At 38.7% G+C, this 20,078-nt stretch overlaps 2 protein-coding genes across 3 annotated transcripts in view; one reads left to right on the forward strand and one right to left on the reverse strand.

The window, feature by feature from the left end:
* Positions 1 to 15,787, forward strand: part of LOC117477538 (oxysterol-binding protein-related protein 10) — a 59,622-nt gene extending 43,835 nt beyond the window's left edge. For both annotated transcript variants that reach the window (XM_034124216.1, XM_034124217.1), the window contains 6 exons: positions 7,438 to 7,587; positions 7,712 to 8,210; positions 10,572 to 10,758; positions 12,147 to 12,329; positions 12,948 to 13,101; positions 14,041 to 15,787. In XM_034124216.1, the coding sequence (XP_033980107.1) occupies positions 7,438 to 7,587; positions 7,712 to 8,210; positions 10,572 to 10,758; positions 12,147 to 12,329; positions 12,948 to 13,101; positions 14,041 to 14,085 (1,218 nt within the window). In that variant the 3' untranslated portion in view covers positions 14,086 to 15,787. The remainder of the gene's footprint in view (positions 1 to 7,437; positions 7,588 to 7,711; positions 8,211 to 10,571; positions 10,759 to 12,146; positions 12,330 to 12,947; positions 13,102 to 14,040) is intronic.
* A 1,120-nt stretch (positions 15,788 to 16,907) lies between these two features.
* LOC117477539 (dolichyl-diphosphooligosaccharide--protein glycosyltransferase subunit STT3B) overlaps positions 16,908 to 20,078 on the reverse strand; it is a 72,604-nt gene continuing 69,433 nt past the window's right edge. The window contains exon 16 of the mRNA XM_034124218.1: positions 16,908 to 19,713. Within this exon, the coding sequence (XP_033980109.1) occupies positions 19,639 to 19,713 (75 nt within the window). The 3' untranslated portion in view covers positions 16,908 to 19,638. The remainder of the gene's footprint in view (positions 19,714 to 20,078) is intronic.

The following is a 20,078-nucleotide window of genomic DNA, read 5'->3' on the forward strand; positions in this document are numbered from 1 at the left end:
GAGTGCAAGGCAGAAACTACATTACCCCAGAATAATAACGGTTGGCTATTTGAATTATGTAGCACTACGGTAGTGTTTGATATTCAGACCTAGTATGAAGCCAGCAAGGGTGAGCACGGGGTCTGTGCGTGACTCTGGGAAAATGGGGGGAAATTGCCAGCGTTTGCAGAAATCCGGATGGTCGATGCATTTGCACCAGTGCACTCCCTTGACACATATAAGACCTGTCCACTGCATTACTATGGATATAAGCTGCTGCTGGAGAACAGGAAGTCCATGGCAGACCTGCAGTCAGTTCTTCATTTACATAGAAAGGCAGTGTGGGAAGGGAAATCTTCTTTGGTTTTTCTTAAATTAAAGATTTAATGTGGAAATCCTCTAGAAACTCGTACAAATATTTCCAAGTCTTATTTGCTTCTTCTTTTTTTTTTGGCATTTTCAGATAAAACATTTTAACATTTTATTGTGTATTCTTAATTCCAGCAGAGGGCAGCAACGTCCTCTAACGTCCATCTCTTATTCTGAACGATTCATATTAGGCTGTTTCACTGCCAGAGGGGAGATTTATTAGAACAAAAATAATTGTAAGACTTTAATACTAATGACATCACTGTCTAACAATCTCTATATTTCTAGGTTTATTTTAATGGTTCATTTCCCTTATTTAATCTGAAATGATAGGATTTGTTTTGCTTCTAAACGTGCTCACTACAGTCAGCTCCTTTTGGTTTTATTAACAGGCTTAAAGGTCCTGTAGTGAAAACATCAAAGAGTAGCGTGATCACATTTTAGCTCCGTGTGGAAAATATCAACCCATGACTCACTCTGTAATCCACTCTTTTGACTTTACTTAACTCTAGATTTAGATTAGGGATTAGGAAATGTCATATGCCTGTCGGAAAATACTTTCTTTTGTCTCACAGAAGGAATTACAGTCTTCTAATTAAAACTGACCTCATACTGTTTTCACACATACAAGAACATTTTGTCATGTTCATATAAGGGCTGTAGCTTAATTCAATAATGGATGAATCTGACAGTTATTGATTTAATTAATCGATTATTGGTTTGGTCCACAGAACTTTAGGATAGCCCAAAGTAAACCCAAATATTCCTTTTGCTATTATTTAATCTGACTTTTGTGAAAGAAAATGGAACAGTCCCATTGTTTTGTGCTCTGTGTTTTTAAAATGTAGACGTGGTGTGATGAGTTGTTCAGCTTCAGGATGACTCACCACCAAGTGTCATGGTGTACCGTTTGTTTTATCGTTGTGTAAGCATGTCTCTGTAACCACTGTGTCTGCATATATCCCCTCATTAGATACTGTGCGGATGAAACTACTCGTTATAATTTATACATGAGGGGCTCAAACAGCCTCATGTTTTTTGAAGAAGTAAGAGAGATTTGGGGGGTCCGATTCTGGAACAGTGTAGTTTCGCTCTCTCATTTTTAACCACTCGAGTGGTGCATTTCTAAGCCTGGGCTTTATTTGTGGCAGTCATGTATCTCGTGTTGCACTTGGGTCACTTCCCACCACTTTCTCTTGTGTTTTGGTTCTCGAGAACAGACTTTGTCACTTCCCTGTGTGAGCTCTGCTCTGCTGTTTCACAATACAACTCCCTAGCCTAAAATACTCAAATGTCTTTGAACTAAATGCAAGTATTAACATAGTATTGTGTCTTCTCCCTGTGCAACATATTGTATGACTTAATTTGAGACTAAATAGCAAATACAGTGCAGTCTGACTGGACATCTGTGAACATTTAAATACATTTAAAGCTGCTGATCAAAATACAACATTGCCACAGGGGTTATTACATGGCTGCAAAATCCCCCCCCCCCCCCCCCCCCCCCGTATGACATCCTTGTGATTTGTTTGAATCTGAAGAGTTTAAGAAGAAACCTGCTTAACATCATGTATTTAATGAAATGCTGTTCTACAGAGTGAAAGTGCCTAATGTGAGCTTCAAAGCTACTTGAGCTATATTTGGCGCAGTGGCATTATACTCTAAATAAATGTTTTAATTCAAGTATAAACAACCTGTTACTTTGAGATAAATGCCAAACTGGAAGACCTTATAAACTTTCAGGATCTCTCTGGAGGGTGACATTTAAAAAAAAACACCAGAAGATAAGAAAATAAAGAACATATATTGTTACTTCGAACCCGTCAATGTATTAATATATCTTGTTCCTCCAGGTAGGGATTCATATTTCAATAAAGGAAAGTACTGTATAGAGCCCATGGACAGCTTGTAGTTTAGTGATTACTTAACAGTGTCTAAACATCAGCAGGAGGTGTTTGTGAGTGATTTTGGATTGATGTTACTGTTAAACTTGAGACACAGCTCACTGAGGGTTAACTGACGTGTTGTGGTTAACACGTCAGTTAACCGGTTATTTATTATCACAAATGCCAAAGATTTACTGCTTTGCAAAAAGTCTTTATAATGAGTTTTTTACAATACTGTTGAGGTGTGAAAGGATTGGTTTTCTAATTCTTTTAACTATTCTGCGAGCGTTTCTGACGGGGTAAGCTGGCCCTGTAAGACTTCAGGGTTTGGTGTCAAGTTTAACATCTAAGCAGGTGGAAAAACAGCACGAAACACAACCAATTAAAATCTCCTTTTGTTGTATTTTGCACAACAAAGCTGTTCTCTCGGCACTGGTGTTGACTGGTGATTAATGTTAACAATATGCCTTCCCGAAGGAGTATAAAGAGGAGGAATCCACTTTACTCTGAAATACAAGCTTCAGAGGTAAAACTAGAAAGATTAACACTCAGACAGAGGGGGTTTCCTATAGCAAAAGGGTCAGGATGTTGAGTCTCATACACTACACAAAAAAGAGGTCAGATGGAAAAGATGATGATAGAGGATGAAGAGGATGGCCGTTGAAGCTAAAAGTTAAGGCTTGTTTAAACCGAGGAAGTAAAGGAGTCTTTGAAGTGAGAGCATAAGCAGACATGTCCTATCTAAGCCTTCTGTAGACGCCCACACTCTCCCCTGATGAGAGAGAGAGATGCAGAGAGGTGGACAAAAAAGTACTCAGAATGAGAGAAAATAACAGGAAGGGTGGGGGGTGGGGGGGGGGGGGGGGGGGACAGTTTAGGAGGAAGATGACGATGAAACAGAATAGCGGATGGCATGAATGAGGAGATAAGGGAAGGCAGGGTGAATGGAAGAAACAATGGCCGAGCGAGGGTGAAGGAAGTGAGGAAGAATTCATAACAAATGAGTCTGTTAAAAAGGAAGACTGTCGAGCTGGAACAGATGTAGAGAAGAAGATAGTAACAGAAAGATGAACAAGTGTGAAATAGAAAGGAGAGGACATGCAGTAAAAATGTGTTAAAGAGTTTGCAGAAAAATGACTGTAGAATCCCACTGCCACAGTAGTGGTAATTAAGCATGCTGATATAACTACTCCATGCTGATAGAACTACTCCATGCTGATATAACTACTCCATGCTGATAGAACTACTCCATGCTGATAGAACTACTCCATGCTGATATAACTACTCCATGCTGATAGAACTACTCCATGCTGATATAACTACTCCATGCTGATAGAACTACTCCATGCTGATAGAACTACTCCATGCTGATATAACTACTCCATGCTGATAGAACTACTCCATGCTGATAGAACTACTCCATGCTGATAGAACTACTCCCACCACTTGTCCTAGATACAATCAGGAAAGGTGGAAGGAGGGGTAAAGGCAGGGGAGCCACGTGAGAGAGGGAGGAGACCAGAGGATGTGAAAGAGATGCAGGGAAACAAGGCAGAGGGATGATGGGAGGACGCAGAGGGGAAACGTCACTGGGACTTTCCCTGAGCTTTTTCTTCCCCCTCCCCCTTGTTCTTCAGAGTGGGTGGTGGGCAGAGACTCTGAGTCATGAACAGCAGCTCACCACCTCAACTCAGCCACAGTGTACGTCTCTTTAACAAGACCCAGGACTCCTCTAGCTGCTCACTCAGTCAGCAAATTCAGCTGAGGGAGAAGAGTGTTTGTCTGCAGTGGCCATCAGAGCCTCCAACTCGTTAAAAGGTGCCATTTTTGACAGGTTTTCCATGGAGAGTACCTCATTAATTGGATTGTACACTGAACCTTGTGTGTTCTTTTCCGGTTTGTGGGGACACAAGCTATAACTTCTATCCTTTGGCTGGATTGTTTTTGTTTTCCTGAGGCTTACTTTTTGCCCTTTTGGAGATGAGATCCAGTTCAATGCAGGTCAAGCCTGTAGCTACACAGCAATGCAGCGTGAGTGTTTGTGCATGGTGTACTGTTGGTCTTGCTTCTGGTTTGGATATTGGATCCTTAGTGTAGTGGCAGCATAAGGGCTTCAACAGAGCTCACTTGGTGCAGTAAAGATGATCTGATTAGGGAAGGAAGCACCCTTTTCCTCCAACGATGAAAAGCTTTTGTTGACTTCATAAAATATAGAACAAACTGGCCTTCAGGGGAGGTTCTGTTGGTTAAAGTTAACACGCACAGCATGTTCAAAAGTTAAAAAAAAAGGGTTATTGTTTAGAGACAAGTGTAAAATTGCAATAGCAGCAACCACGTGCATCCATGCATTTACAAACACACAACCCCAATACATGGATGTTGGTTGTGAGCAGTCCAACTGTCAAGGTATTTGTCCACCACTCCTGTAAATATCCTACAACTAATATTTAAAAAGTTTAAAGTGACTTATTAACGTATAATGATGCTAATAATGTAGTTGCAACATATTAACCAAATATATAATGTGCCCCATTACAAATATCCACATTGCCAATGTCTAAGGATTCTGTACCTCTGTTCCTGTAACGTACCTCGAGCCACTGCCACTAAGCTAACAGGCTTAAAAGCTTCAAATCAACAAAAATAAATACATTTAAAAATGCTGAGTACACTTACAATTATCATCCTTCTGCAAGTCGCCAATTGTGGAGCACAATTCTTCAATTCTCAACCCCATCTAGATTAGCTCAACCTAGCACAAGCAGTGGTTTGGGGGGGCAAGGCCAGATCAGATTACTATGTCAGACATTATAGTCTATTAATACTTATATCACATGATCATATTCATTCATACTATCTTACTATTGTATACTACTACTGTATACTACTAGTCTTTCAAAGTGTATTATTGTGCTATGACTGCAGTCAGAACAGAGAGTAGTAACAGTTAAAAGATGTGATATAATAATTAATTCAGTCATGTTTTAATATCCAACATTAGTGGCAAAAGTCATTCTGAAACCTTTTTGTATCTCTAGGCAGTAAAAAGCTGTGACTGGACGTATAATATTTTGGGGCTGTCCATCCATCCCATTATCGTGACGTGAAATCTCAGGAATGCCTTGTTGAAATGACTTTCAAATTTTGCACAAACATCCACTGAGTTATTATGGTGGTCTCCTCCTCGTAATGTAGAGCTATGAATCCAAACACTCTTCGTACTTATTTATTACACGGGGTATATTATTACCCACTTCTGGACATGTTAAACTGCATTTAAAAAGTCTTAGCTAATGACAACCACTAAGTCCAGCGATAAATCCACTCGAGGGTTTCCGCTCTTCTGCCCTCTTCAGCAGCAATTTCCTTTTGCTGTCAAGAGCCTATTTAATTAGTTAGAACCACTGCAATCATAACACACCTCCCCCTACCTACTTCCCCTCTTCTCCCTCCTTACACTTCTATATATATCACTGCTCTGAGAACCAAGCAGCTCCTGGGAGTCCTGTACTTGTGTGTTCAAGCATGCTCCCTCTTAGTGTGTGTGTGTGAGTTTGTGTCTTCAAAATGTATGGCTTCTAATGTGAGTGGATGTGTGGAGCTTTTGGCATGCATGAAATAAAATATTCATAGCAGGCATGCACTCTGGTCCTGGAAATCTATTTTCCTTCATGCAATGATGCTGCTGGGAGCTTCAGTTTGGATTCAGATCCCTCATTCAGTTACAGCAGCAGCTACACTAAAATTAGACATCCTTAAGGTGCAAAAATATTCATTACAGCTTATTGCCACATATAGAAACAGAAGATGTAGAGCAGTTGGGGGATTGTACAAAAGAGTTGTTGTTACCCACAGGCTTTAGAGCACTTCCTGCATTATACATCACCCTCTTTTGTGTCTTCCTTCCTGCCCAGAGATATCAAAGGCATCAGCGCTTCTTTATCCTCCACTGGATCCGTTTCCGGTTGAATGCTGTAACACAAACGGAATGAATAACTTCTCTGCTCTTTGACCAACGCCAAGTGTCACACACCCATTGAGTTGTTTTTGGGCTGAAAGCTGTTAGAAGAAAACATGAGGCACTCTGGGTATTTGTTGTCCTCTAATATTGATGTGAAACACTGAAATTGATCTCCAATTTTGTTTCAATTTCCGATTCGATATTGGATCGATAAGTTATATTTGAGTTACAATACCAACTTAGCATGGAGGTAAGATAAACCACTCTTACCTGTCCTGTTGCATAATAAAAAATATTAATGTTTACATTAATAATTGACATTGAGGTAGTTACATTAATGTGTAAAAAGGCTGACCACACAAGACTTACAGGGTTAAAGATGAATGCTTCCACAGGAAAAGGAATACAGAATATCAACTGTTTTAATGAATCGTTTTTTTTTGGAACATCCATTTTTTTAAGCCCTACTAAAATTGAAGGGCGGGTTGACATAGCTGAATGGAATATGAATGGGCTGCAGAAAAGATTAAATGAGGTTTTGTGCTTTGGTATTTAAAGGTTGCTTCTGTAAGACGTCCAGTGCTGGCCTCTTAATGAGTGAAGTGACCTTCTCATTGGTATTGACAGCTGGATGTCGGTGTTAGAAAAGGCTGGAATTCTTCTGCTCTTAGCCATTTAAAGTGACAATGAGATTTGATATAGAATATTGATCAGACTTCTATTAATGGTTCCCAACATTTTATCTCCTTGTCACAAGTAATATATGTCTTGCTTTGTGGGTATAGAGGGACAATGACTTAATCTTTTTTTAAGAGTTCTGCAACCCGAAAAAATATAATTTCAGAAAAATATTATAATATTTGAAATTACAAATCTTATTAAATGCTTTTTTTCCCAACAAAACTATACTGTACATCTTAGCTGTTTTAACTTTAAGAAATATGAAGCCCGAACTAGCTTAATTCATTGTTGGTTTTGGTCTTTTAATGGGATTTTTATTTTATTTTCAACAATACAATTATAAAATAATCATCTCATGATGTATCAAGTCTGAATGAATAGAGCAATATTTGAATTTTTCATTTCGAGCTACGAAATGAAAAATTCAAATATTAAGTTCGTATTGTGATAATAGCAAATTCTAAAAGTAAAAAATAAACTCTACCAGACACTCAATTTAATCCTTCCTCTAGTTTTGAAAAGTGAAATCATTAACGTTTCTATTTTTCCATATTTCCATAGCACCACCAAGGGCTGGAAGACATCAGCCCCTCTGAAGAGGTGACAGATACGGAGGATAATGAAGAGGAGGACCTGGGAGTCCTGGACGACCAGCGGAGCATCATCCTCCACCTGCTCTCCCAGCTCAAACTGGGCATGGACCTTACACGGGTAAGTAAACTACAAAAATAAACTGTGCAGGCTCATGAAAATAAGGTTTTCTGGTCATAAAGGAGATTTTGTTGAGCCATTCCCCTAAGAAATGGTTTCCTTTCAAATCTCTGGGGTTTCATAGGTGGTGTTGCCTACCTTCATTTTGGAAAAGCGATCACTCCTGGAGATGTACGCCAACTTCATGGCCCACCCTGACATGTTCCTGTCAATCACAGCGGGGGCCACAGCCGAGGACCGGATAGTCCGGTTTGTGGAGTATTACCTGACCGCCTTCCACGAGGGCCGGAAAGGTGCCGTGGCCAAGAAGCCCTACAACCCCGTGCTGGGGGAGACCTTCCACTGCTCCTGGGAAGTGCCTCGGGACAAAGTCAAACCTTTGGTCAGATCCAACCAGGGGTCCTCCTGGGAGCCAAGCAGGGGCTCCAACAACACGCAGCAGGGCGCTGACTCACCAGCAGACTGCTACACTGTCCGGTTTGTGGCCGAGCAGGTGTCCCATCATCCACCTGTGTCTGGGTTTTACTGCGAGTGCCGGGAGAAGAGCATGTGCGTCAACGCCCACGTGTGGACCAAGAGCAAGTTCATGGGAATGTCTATAGGAGTGTCCATGGTGGGAGAAGGTGAGATACATCACAACATGACCTCTCTGTAAAAACGTTTTTTTAATACAGTAATATAACAGCAATCCATGTTGAACATACTGCAAAATAATGCAATCTTGATCATGTCACAATGATGAGTTTAAACCAGGAAACAAGTTCAAAAGTAACTCTTACCAACACTGAGCAAAGATAAATGTAATTCACATTTACTGTAATATTTGCTCAAACCTTTGCTCCTAAAATGGATTCCAACCAAAACATGCTGCCATTAAATATAGCTCACGTTTGTAGCTTTAGTAGCTGAAGGAACAAAAGGTCAAACAGTTCTCAAATATTTGTTTTCTTCTGGAAAATCTCACTTTACAGTCCGTCACAGCCTCCTGTCCTGAAGGGAATATAAGGCTGCATGTCACTTATCAGGATTCATGTCATAGATTTTATGAACCAGGCATATCGAGACCCACACAGACTATGATCCCGCTCCCATGGCAGTCAATAATCCAGTCCTCTCTTAGCACCATTACACCATGTACAGTACGCTGCTGGGGATGAGTCACCCTGAGCACAGACACAGGAAGTCCTTGAGCCCGATCGACTGTTTCTGGACACCTGAACTCATCTAGTCAGACAGTACAGCTTTCTCAGGCTTCACCGCCCCCCCGACCGGCTGCCTGATGCTGCCTATTAGAGCACATTCTGACCCTCACCCCGGGAACTATTGATTGCTGGATATTCTTTTGCCAGGGCTGCAACCCTGATAGCAGTTGATACAGGGTTTTAGGAATAGCCTGGACTTCACTGATTGGCAGTGAGTCAGCAACAGAGAGGGATACAGCAGCTGATTCAGCCAGAATGATGGGTTTTGATTGGACCTTTACAACATTGTGATTAGGGCTCAAGTTGGCCTTTTCAATCAGCACAGGCTTAATGTACACTTTCTAACGGTCATACTATGGCTTAAAGTACAATGATTATTAATAGCTACACAAACTAGAGGGCGATATGGTCAGATGAATGTTACTTCCATCATGTGAACATTGTTCATTTATGCTATCCATTCTTTGAAACCATTGTTAGTACCTACAATAGTTAGATACTGACATTTCATTTCCATTTAGAGTGACATTTTCTAACAACCTTTTACTAATTATGCAGCTTTAGAGGTGCTGGTTGGTGGATGTTGTTACCTTTTGGACTATTGCACATATTCACCTCTATAATTGGTATGCTGTATAGAGTTTGGCATTTTGATTGTCGACTTCTTTTTTTAATCGACTTTTATACAATCTGATTTATTTTTGCAACTGTGGAATCACTGCCTGCTGGTTATTGGAGAGAATGCAAGTTTAGAGCTCAGGTAGAATTATGAATGCACGACTGACTTATTTGAAAGAGTATTGTTCACAGATTGGTTGCTCCTTCGTAAAAAAAAACAACTCATGTCTCGTGTTTAGGCTTACAGGGTGACATACTGATACAATTGATCATACATGTCACACATACAGTTGAGCTTTTCAATAATAATTCATCATGGTACTCCTACTGTAGAAAATAACCTATTCAGAACCACATAGAGGCTTGTTGTCATCACACTGGTGCCGCATAGAGTTTATCTTTGTGCACATTTTGGTGAGAAACGTGATTATGACAAACAGTTAGACAATCATCTCACGGGCATTAGAGTTGTTGTTTATTACACATTAATCCATGCTGAAGGACACAGATGATGCTGGTGTCGGTCATGTGTAAAGACTCTCATGGACTCGCAAACACAGAAGAAGATATTAACTGTTGCTGAGTATTTTGCATTACATACTGTAGTATAGAAAACAATTAGGCCGAATGCTGCCTTCATTGTGGTTACATAAATAAACTGGTTTTATTGCCTATACACAAGATATGAAAACTCTCAAAAAGTACTCCACTTTATTTCTTACATATTACCTCCATGTAGGAGCACACTGAAGTGCCTGGTTATTTAATGTAATGTTTCTGTAGAAGTTTCTGTGCCAGTTTCTCTACACTGCCTGCTGTGCATAATAAAGATCATGCACATAACTGGCTTGGAATACAAATATCTACATACATAGATTGAATTAGTAGTAATTATTCCAACATTTGATTATACATTCAGACAAAGAGAGGCTGTGTGCAGAGAAATCTGCTAGCTCCACATACCTCAGCTAATTGTTACCAAACCACATTTAGTCATTAGCTCACCATAAACAGGTTTCTCTCAATGTTTTACAGCTCCACTGAAAGTACCTCTCACTAACAGGATGTCATCTCTGCTTATCTTGCGCTTTAGTGCATTTCTACTCCCATCATTCATCTGAAGATTGACTTCATCCTCTTCTATTTCCTCCTCTTGGCTCTCAGGGGTCCTTTGTCTCCTGGAGCATGACGAGGAGTACGTGTTCACGCTGCCCTGTGCCTACGCCCGCTCCATCCTCACCGTGCCCTGGGTGGAGCTGGGGGGAAAAGTCTCCATCAACTGTGTCAAGAGCGGCTACTCTGCCACCGTCACCTTCCACACCAAGCCTTTCTACGGAGGGAAGGTCCACAGGTGAGGGTTCTCTCCTGCTGCCCTCAAACGTTACATCTCACTCTCACAGCTAACATTCAAGGCTGATATGTCTTTTCCTTTTTTTATATAATATATCAAATAGTTCAATATTTGCAAGAATGTTATTGTATTAAATAACAGTTTATCACAAACAACGTACACACAATAAATACTTTACTAAGTCTAATAGTTTCTGATATTTACGACATAATGTTGAAAATATATTTAAAAAACGACATAGTATAGTATGTTTAAAATATATAGAAAATCGTCAATGTATAGAATGTTGAAAATATCACAAAACATAGTATAGCATGTCCAAAATATATATAAAAAAAGAAATAGTATAGTTTGTCGGAAATATTAATAAAACCCGACATTGTGTAGTATGTCCAAAATATATTTGAAAATCCAACATAGTATTATATTTCGAAATTTGACAAAAAACAACATAGTATGTCGAAAATATCGGAAAAACGACATAGTATTGTATCTAGAAAATATGGAAAAATATGAAAAACATAGTACATTACTTTTGTAATATGTTACTCTGATAGCATACTATAATCTTTTTATGCGTATTATTCTCTGACAGTCATACTTTTTAGAAATGTGTTGGCATACTGTCATATGACTTTTTGATACAATATACTGACTTCTTTATGACACCTTATGGAATACAATACTATTAATTTAAATGACCTTTATTGGCATACTATACTTTTCTCATTCAATATTTTCTGGGATGTTCGACCATGCTTTTTTTCTCTTTCACTTTGTAACATTTTTATTGCATAGATACTTTTTTTACATAATATACTATGATTCTTCTACCTCATTATACTATGATATTTGTTTGCATGTTATGGCTACTAAACTATGAAACAAAAAATACAATACCATGACCTTTTACATTTTTTAAAACTATACTTACTATGACTTTTTAAAGACATTTGATAGAATACAATACGCTGATATTTTCAGCACATTCTTATTGAATACTAAACCATTTTTAATTTATTATGAACCTTTATGATTTTTGATGGCATACTATGTCATGAGTTTTGGACATTTAAGACCTTAGGATAAAAACAAAAAACACATTTCAGTGATTTTATCTATTTTCTTTTTTTACTTTAATTACTTAATTTAATGAACAACTTCAAAACGTAATGCAGGTAAAACGTTATCTACATTTAGAACTAAAATCAGTTGTAGTTTATAATTATTAACTTAGGAGACAGGGTTCATAATCAAGAACATCTATAGCTGGTGTTTGTGAGCAATGTGGTATTTTATTTATCAGATTTAACAATGCACCGAATGCAGGTATACAGATGACGTACAGAACAATTCCCAACGACAATGTCTCTGTTTTGCTGACTCAGAGTGACGGCCGAGGTCAAACACAACCCGACCAACACCATCGTGTGCAAAGCTCAGGGCGAGTGGAACGGCACGCTGGAGTTCACCTACAGCAGCGGAGAGACCAAAGTGATCGACACCACCAAGCTCCCGGTCACCAGGAAGAAGCTGCGGCCTGCCGAGAAACAGTCAAGGACAGAATCCAGGTGACATATTAATGCTTTTCTCCAACAAGTAGGGTACTGCTAGATGTGGCCAGAGGTGGGAGAAGTACTCACATCTTGTTCTTGAGTAGAAGTACCAGAGTGTAGGAATACGCTGTTACAAGTAAAAGTCCTGCATACAAAAGGTTACTCAAGTAAAAGTACAAAAGTATCAGGATCAAAATACAAAAAGTAAAAGCACTTATTATGCAAATTGGTCCATTTCCGAATGATATATATGATGTGGTTTGATCATAATTATTGATGCATTCATGTGTTATCAAAGCTGGTAAAGGAGTAGCTAGTTTGAATGACTTTGTATACTGCAGGCTAGCTTGTGAAGTGTAACTAAAGTCTGACTTAAGTGTTGATTATATTTCACATAATTAATCAAAGTCTGTAAAGTAACGAATGTAGTAGAGTAGAAGTACACGATTCACCTCTGAATCGTAGTGGGGTAAAAGAAAAAAAGTAGTATAAAATGGAAATACTCAAGTAAAGTACAAGTATTGCAAAATTGTTCTTATGTACAGTACTTGATTAAATGTACTTAGTTACCTGCCAGCTCTGGATATGGCAGCTTTTAAATGTTCTTGTTGTGTGTTTTACTTTTGCCTTTAGGCGGTTATGGCAACATGTCACCAAGTCGCTAAAGGACGCGAACATCGACAAGGCCACGGAGCATAAACACCGGCTGGAGGAGCGGCAGAGAGGAGACGAGAGGCAGAGAACAGCTGACAACAAACCCTGGACCCCCAAATACTTCACTAAAGAGGTACAGTGGAGGAGATAAACAACGCTGTGATATAAGGCTGGGCCGCAGGGGAGGGGGGCTTGTTGTTGCCATGGTTTTTGGCTGATGACGTTTTTGATGTCCACTATCTGCACTTGGTGTAGGAAACATAGCAAAACAGTATTTACTGTGGTAAATGTTTACATTGCAATTGCATGATTCAGATATTATCGCAGATATCTGATGCTAGTGTTTTGCTCATTTTTAGTCTGCCATTTGGAATCTAACAAAATACACACAATTAATTATATAACAGAAGGATGTTGTGTTAGGCTTTTTTTTGTATTCGTCACAAATTAATGATATAGATTGATGATAAATTACTGATCATTAAAATATTTATATCAAAAAGTAGCAATACAATCCTGCATTGATGTGGAGTCACTGGGTTACATGACATGGAGAATCAAGAATTTTCAATAAAAACAGCATCATATATTATGAAGGTAATAATAGAGAATAGAAAAAGATGTGACTTTCGTCTAGTCGAGTCATTAGGTCACATAATATGGAAGCTATTGAAAAGACAAGGGACTTTTTAAGAAAGAAAAAAATCATATATGCATTCATATTTAAAAGAAGAACCCCTGAAAGGGAGACAAAAGAAAAATGTTTTAAAATATCAATAACTTTTTTTTTTTCTTGTGTCCACAATTTTGAGATTTTAATAATACATTTTATTTTGAGTAGCCTTTCAAAGCACCCAAGGACACCTTACAATTCATAAAAGTTCTTACAAAAGCTTAAAACAGTACAAAAGGACAAGACATATATATGTATACACTATATACTGTAGCTTCTAAGTACCAACACAAATTCTGTGGTCTTTTTAAATTGTTAATTTACCAAAACAAACGACAGACACTTTCTCACTTACCTAATTTCCAATTCTCCATTTGTTCTCCTCTCACACACACGCAGGGAGAAGGTTGGATCTACAACAGCCCACTGTGGAAGTCTACCTGACAGCAGATCAACGGTCTCTACTGACGGACAATAACAGATCCCCCTCCACACTGAGGTCAGAGGTCAAGAGAAGGGAGCCATGACCTTCAGACCTGAGCTGCAGCCTCTCAGTGACACCATGGAGTCACATGAAGGAAACAAGCAAGGTGCCAAAGCGATTTCCACTGTTAAAACCAAGATGGTGGTTGGACCTCTTGGGACTATAGTACGTTTTATATACAGTTAATAGTATTACTATCAAAGTAGAGTATTTCTATTTTACACCTTGCCAAGGCCTTTTTTTGCACATGCACTGTAATGAAGTTTGCCACTGGTGTTTTGTTTTTTTGTTCCGGACATTGTAATTGTTTGGTTCCAAGCTTTTAGTTTGTAACGCAGCGTTAGAATGAGTTGATACGAGTAACACATAATACTGTAGCTGTAAAGAGTTGTTATAAAGCACTTTTATCATAGAAATATATTTAATATTTTATATCTATGGCTTTTACTAATCAGGGTGGTCTTTTAAAAGCTTTACAGGAAGTAAGAACACCTAACCACGTTTAAATGAGATATGAGTAAAGAGTTAAATGTACTACGTTAGGTAATGTGTTAGTATATATTATCATTACAGTGAGCTTCTAGAAAGTAAAGGATTGTTTTGTCTGCACTATGAATGTATCTGGGCACATTTTAATGGCTTCTTTTCCATCTTGTACTGTCCGTTACACATGCTCTTTGTGTTTTTATATTTGCTCCATTTAAAATATTCCACCCGTGGAGTGAGACGCCTCTGTAAAACAGACGCTTTCCATTACTACCTCTCTAAATCAGCTAATTCAGCCATTAGTCACTTTGTATCCTTCTTCTTCAAAACAGAAAATACTGGTTTGTTTGTTGCAAAATGCTTCTGGGTCCTCTTATCTTTTTTTTACTCATGCCCCTAAAATGGCACTTGTGTAATTAGGCAGCCCGTGCCTCTTGAAGTTAATACTTCTCCTCAGGTCGCCCGTGGTGATGAATATGGATGAAGAGGCTTGTAGAAAACACACAGCCATGTTCTCACATCTGGGGTTCGCTGGGAGGTTGCCTCTGTGAAGATGAGAGGATAATCCAGCAGAATAACAATCCCTGGGAACTGTTGGAGAGAAAAGGAACCGTGTCGGGTCATAATACCGTGGTAATCACTTTCTCTCACGTTTGACAAACCATGTTGGCTGTCTTCATTAAACAAGTATTTCTCATTTATCTCTCATTGCATTCCCTGCTTGATTCCTCAGGCGTTCCTTCACTTACATTCTCAAATATGAATATCATTTTAAATCCAGGTGAATTTACCAGATGCCTATTTTGTCATAAAGAATAGCCCTGTAACCATCTAGAAAACATGTCATCTACAGCCAGTTCATCACTTACCTTACCTGACACTAACAAGCAGTTTGTTGTTATGAAAGGCTCCAGAATTCACTGTGATTGTTGGTGAAGTAAAGATTGTCCCATTAATGAAACCCTTCTCCATTTTTTTTGTTTTGAATAAACATGTATTCTCATGTCCTGAATGTATATCTGTTCTGCATCCATGTGATTATTATCAAAATGAAAACCGTTCAATCCACCGCTGGAGGACCAATGAAACGTCTCATCTGTCATCACAAAGGTCAAAGCAGGAACAGGTTGAGATCATTTTTGTTTTAATAAATGTGCCATGGCAGTCATTGACTCACTCGGGTGTATTCCTTTGTCCCCCAGCTCATTAGAAAACCGTTTGAAAAGATAACTTTACACTCAAATAGTGCTGTGAAGGGAATTGTACCTTTATCGTTCTCGGGTCAAAATTTGAATAATTTTCTTTTTTTACCCAACAAAACAAATCAAACTCGTACAACACAAACGTGAACGTAAATTGTATACACCCGTAACCTCAAAATCCATTTGGATTTTTGTGGTGTTGTGGTCCAAAAACCTTATTTACCTGATGAAAACGTAATCATCAAAATCTGACCTGTACAGCACGTAGCAAGAAAATATTCTTGGTAGGTTTGAGGATCAAACTCAAACTGAACAGGAGTTTGACCTTTTTTTATTAACAAACCGATCAAGGCCCTTCATATTCTCTGGAACTCCATAGATGAAAAAATCTTTAGACACTTTCAAAATCAGATGAAAAGTAAATGATTGGTTTTCTCGAGTTTATACAGCTGTTTGGAAGCACTGTCCCAATCAAATAAACTGGATATTATTTTTTATAGAATAAAGAACTGGGGAAGTAAGCTATTTCCAAAATGTGGAATATTGAATCCTGCAAACGGTGACCAAATAATTGTCAACCTCTTGAAGATTATTCCTGCCATCAAATGTACCCGATAGCAGGATCAAGTCCTTTACACTACGTAGCATTAACTGAAGTGTTACTATTTAACAGAAGCATGCGAACATGGCAACATGCTAGCTAAACCGACAATGAACATCCAGTTAGAATACTAGAGTGATGTGCGAAAAGGTTGACACGAGCAAGAACAGCCTAAACCGATGAAGGTCACGCAATAACAAAATGGCAATGCTTCTGTTGCCATCCTCTCTACAATTGCTATTTGTGCCTTTAAATGATTTTTGTTAAGTTTACTGGAAAAATACCTTTTTTTCGTCATACTAGATTAAGTCTGTGCAAGATGTTCTGATTCTGAAGCAAAACATCTTCATCTAAAGAATAATGCTGCCATCAAGTGGTTGGCTTTGTGTTCACCTGGGTTACACAGCAGATCTGCACAATTATAATCCTGATTCATAATCTGTTCAAAAGGACTTATTCATAAACACGTCAATAACAACAACGTACACACATGTTTTCATTAGAGTGTATATTTAAAGATGGCTGAACAGAAACATGTGGAGATGTAAACTTTCAAACAAACGGTGTTAGGACAGACGGCACTGAGCTACTAAGAAACGAGAAAACTTAGCGAGGAAGAACCGCTCTGCCGCTGCTAATCGACACAAAATGAAAACATAAGAGGGCGAAAAACTGTACATCACATTAAGGCTTGGTCTGAGCTCTCTCCTCTCTTGACAAATGAGAAACAGGAAGGACAGGACTCAGTTTTAGGCGTTCGTGTGACTGAATAAAAATGTGGCATTGTGTCAAAAGTCTGAAATGGTGACACTCAAGTTTCAGAGATGATCAAAGAAAAGAAGAACAAAGCGATTCAGAAATGTTTTCAAAAAGTGTAAAAAAACAAAAACAGCCTATAGTAATAAAAATCCCCTTTCTGTGAAAGTGACAGAACAATGATGTGTTAGTCTTTTGATGCGTCACTTGATAAAAAATGAAAGTTACTGAAGCGTGCACATACATAAACACCTGTAGTGTTTACAACAGACACAAAAACAATGCAGTGCCCGCAGAACAACAGGTCAAAGGTTACGCTCCTTAGAGCTGTGTCCAAACTTTAAAGCACCTTATATGGCTGGAACTATTTAACTAATATGTCAACTGAAAGAAAATGTAACATCTTTTTTATATTGGAATAGTGTTCAAGTTATTATTTTAAAGCACAAGTAGCTGCATCTTTGTAAATTATTTATTTGGTCTACTTTGTCATTTATTTGACGTTATATCAGATATGTCCGATGTGAAAATTGAGCATTTCTTTCTACCATGTGAAGTTTTATGAAAGGATTTATTAAGAAAATAATCAACCAATTAAAATGATGGTTTGCAGTACTACTTTATACTCATATTACATAATATACACCACCTACACTATTCAGATGAATGCATCACATCTAATATGATTACTAGAATTTTAATTAGTCAGTTGGGCTAATTTTACACATGAAGCAATTGTATCATCAGATTTAATTTAATTTTTCTCACTCCAAATTTGTGTTACAAATTGTGGATGAGAAGTCTATTCATAAAAAGCGTTCGGGGTGCATCATGGGAATTGTAGGATGCAGTGTGATGCATCTTTCAAGCAAAAAGCTACTTATTTTGGCTTTTTCAAGCAACCTTTCTCTGTTTTTCTAAATTTGAAATGATTTTAGGGGTTATGGCAGTTGGTCAAGACAAAAATGCAGTAGAATGAAATCCCATCGGGCTCTTGAGAAATTAACATTTTATGTACAAAAAAACGAATTGAGAAAAAATGATCAGCAGATACAATGATGAAAATAATCCTTGGTTGCAGCCTAATTGTTTATTGGATCATTTGAGAATAATGGTCGACTATAGTGTGAATTAACCAAACCTTTTTAGACTTGTATGCAGTATGGACATGAGGACACAGCTCTAAAAAGCACAGAGCCACGCAGTCACAGAAAGTGATGAAGCGTCTCCTGACCTCTGCTCTTCTCTAGTCTCAGTTTCAGTGCCTGTGTACTAACTAACTAACTAACTAACTAACTAACTAACTAACTAACCCCTTCACAGTTCACCAGTCACTGCCAACGCCTCAGTTTGGTGAGAGTACTCAAGAGATATGATGAGCTGAAAGAAAAACTACCAGAGTCCCAGAGGACCGAGGCGATGGTGACCGGCGATGAGGCACTAGGCTCTGCACGTTCAACTAGAGAGCTCCCTCTGCAGGAAGGGAAGCCTAATTCATTATCACTACTTTTTACACACAGTTGCTTGCTTCCGTCTTTAAAAACCCTAGCAGCAGAAATGTACAATCTATGCAATTCATGAAAAAAGGGAGATGTGAAGGGGGAACATTGTAAAAATTCACATTCATTCTTCCAACAAAATCTCAAGCCCCTTTGTACAAGAATTATTGCATTCACTGTTCTATTTGCAGTCATACAAAACAAAAAGAAATCAAAAGAACAATCACATAAAGAACTTAAGAGAAAAACTGACAACTGCCTATTTAAAAATCACCACAATAATCCAATATATTATCATCCTTTTTAGACTTATTCTTTACATAACATATGTACACATTAGGCCAATTTGTTTTCTAAAGAATTTGTTGAAAAAGAAGGTCGGGGAGCCAGGCAGACGTAAAGGAGAGGACGATGATAAAAAGGTTCATATAACAGACGGCGGCGTTCCTCCATGCCGCATACTGTCCTCTGTACACGTGTCAGGAACAAGTCCTCAGCTTTCCCCCCCCCCGCGCGTCCTCACTCTCAGTAATGAGTTCACATGTGCCATGGAGCAAGGTCGATGGGTCTTTGGTGCAAATGTTCCCAGTCTTCTTTCGTTTCCCCCTTCACACCCCCGATCCCCGCACTGATAAGCAGTTAATTAAACGTACCACAAAAAAATTATCGACGCCGAACCAAGCAGAGCAGCCCTATGCCTCGCCACACATTCAAGTACAAAGTAATAAAACAAAAAGAAGAAAGAACAAAACGGGGGGGGGGGGAAAAAAGCAAGACAAAGATCCTCAGGATAAAACGGACAACAGTTCTGGAGCTAGCCAGAGGTTACACTTCCTCAACACACGGGGGCGCTCTAATGAGAAGCGCTGGAGACCAAGGTCCAGATAAGTGGCCCCTGTGTTCTTCTTCATTGGTTGTTGGAGGTTTCTTCGCAGTTGTTTGTTTTCCTAGAAGAGTTCATCGTCACCATTATTTTTTTTGCAGTTTCTTGCCTTTCCTCAGGGCAAGCTTGTTCTTGATGTGTCCACGCTTCCTCTTGGCCGTCTGGGCAAATGGACAGAAGAGAAGAAAGAAGTGAAATCTAATGACAAACTTTTGGAGAGCTTTCATTATTATATATATTCATTAAAGAGCAACATACACAAAGAGCTTTCCCTACGTTTGTGAAAGGGGGAGTCGGGGTCCCTCCCAATTAAAAATATACAATTTACCATCGTAAGGGGTTATTACGAATATGACCACATATGTGTACAGAACAACAATTTGGAAAGGTGAGGAAGATCATAAATTAACAGCACCTTAAATGTTTAATAAAAACTAGCGAAAAGGTCCACTTGGGACCAACTACAACCATTAGATCATAAAAATATCCTTTGGTTAGTTTCTCTCAAAATGTATTTTACATAATT

This window comes from Trematomus bernacchii, unplaced genomic scaffold, assembly GCF_902827165.1.
Source record: "Trematomus bernacchii unplaced genomic scaffold, fTreBer1.1, whole genome shotgun sequence".
In the NCBI taxonomy this organism is placed as follows: Eukaryota; Metazoa; Chordata; class Actinopteri; order Perciformes; family Nototheniidae; genus Trematomus; species Trematomus bernacchii.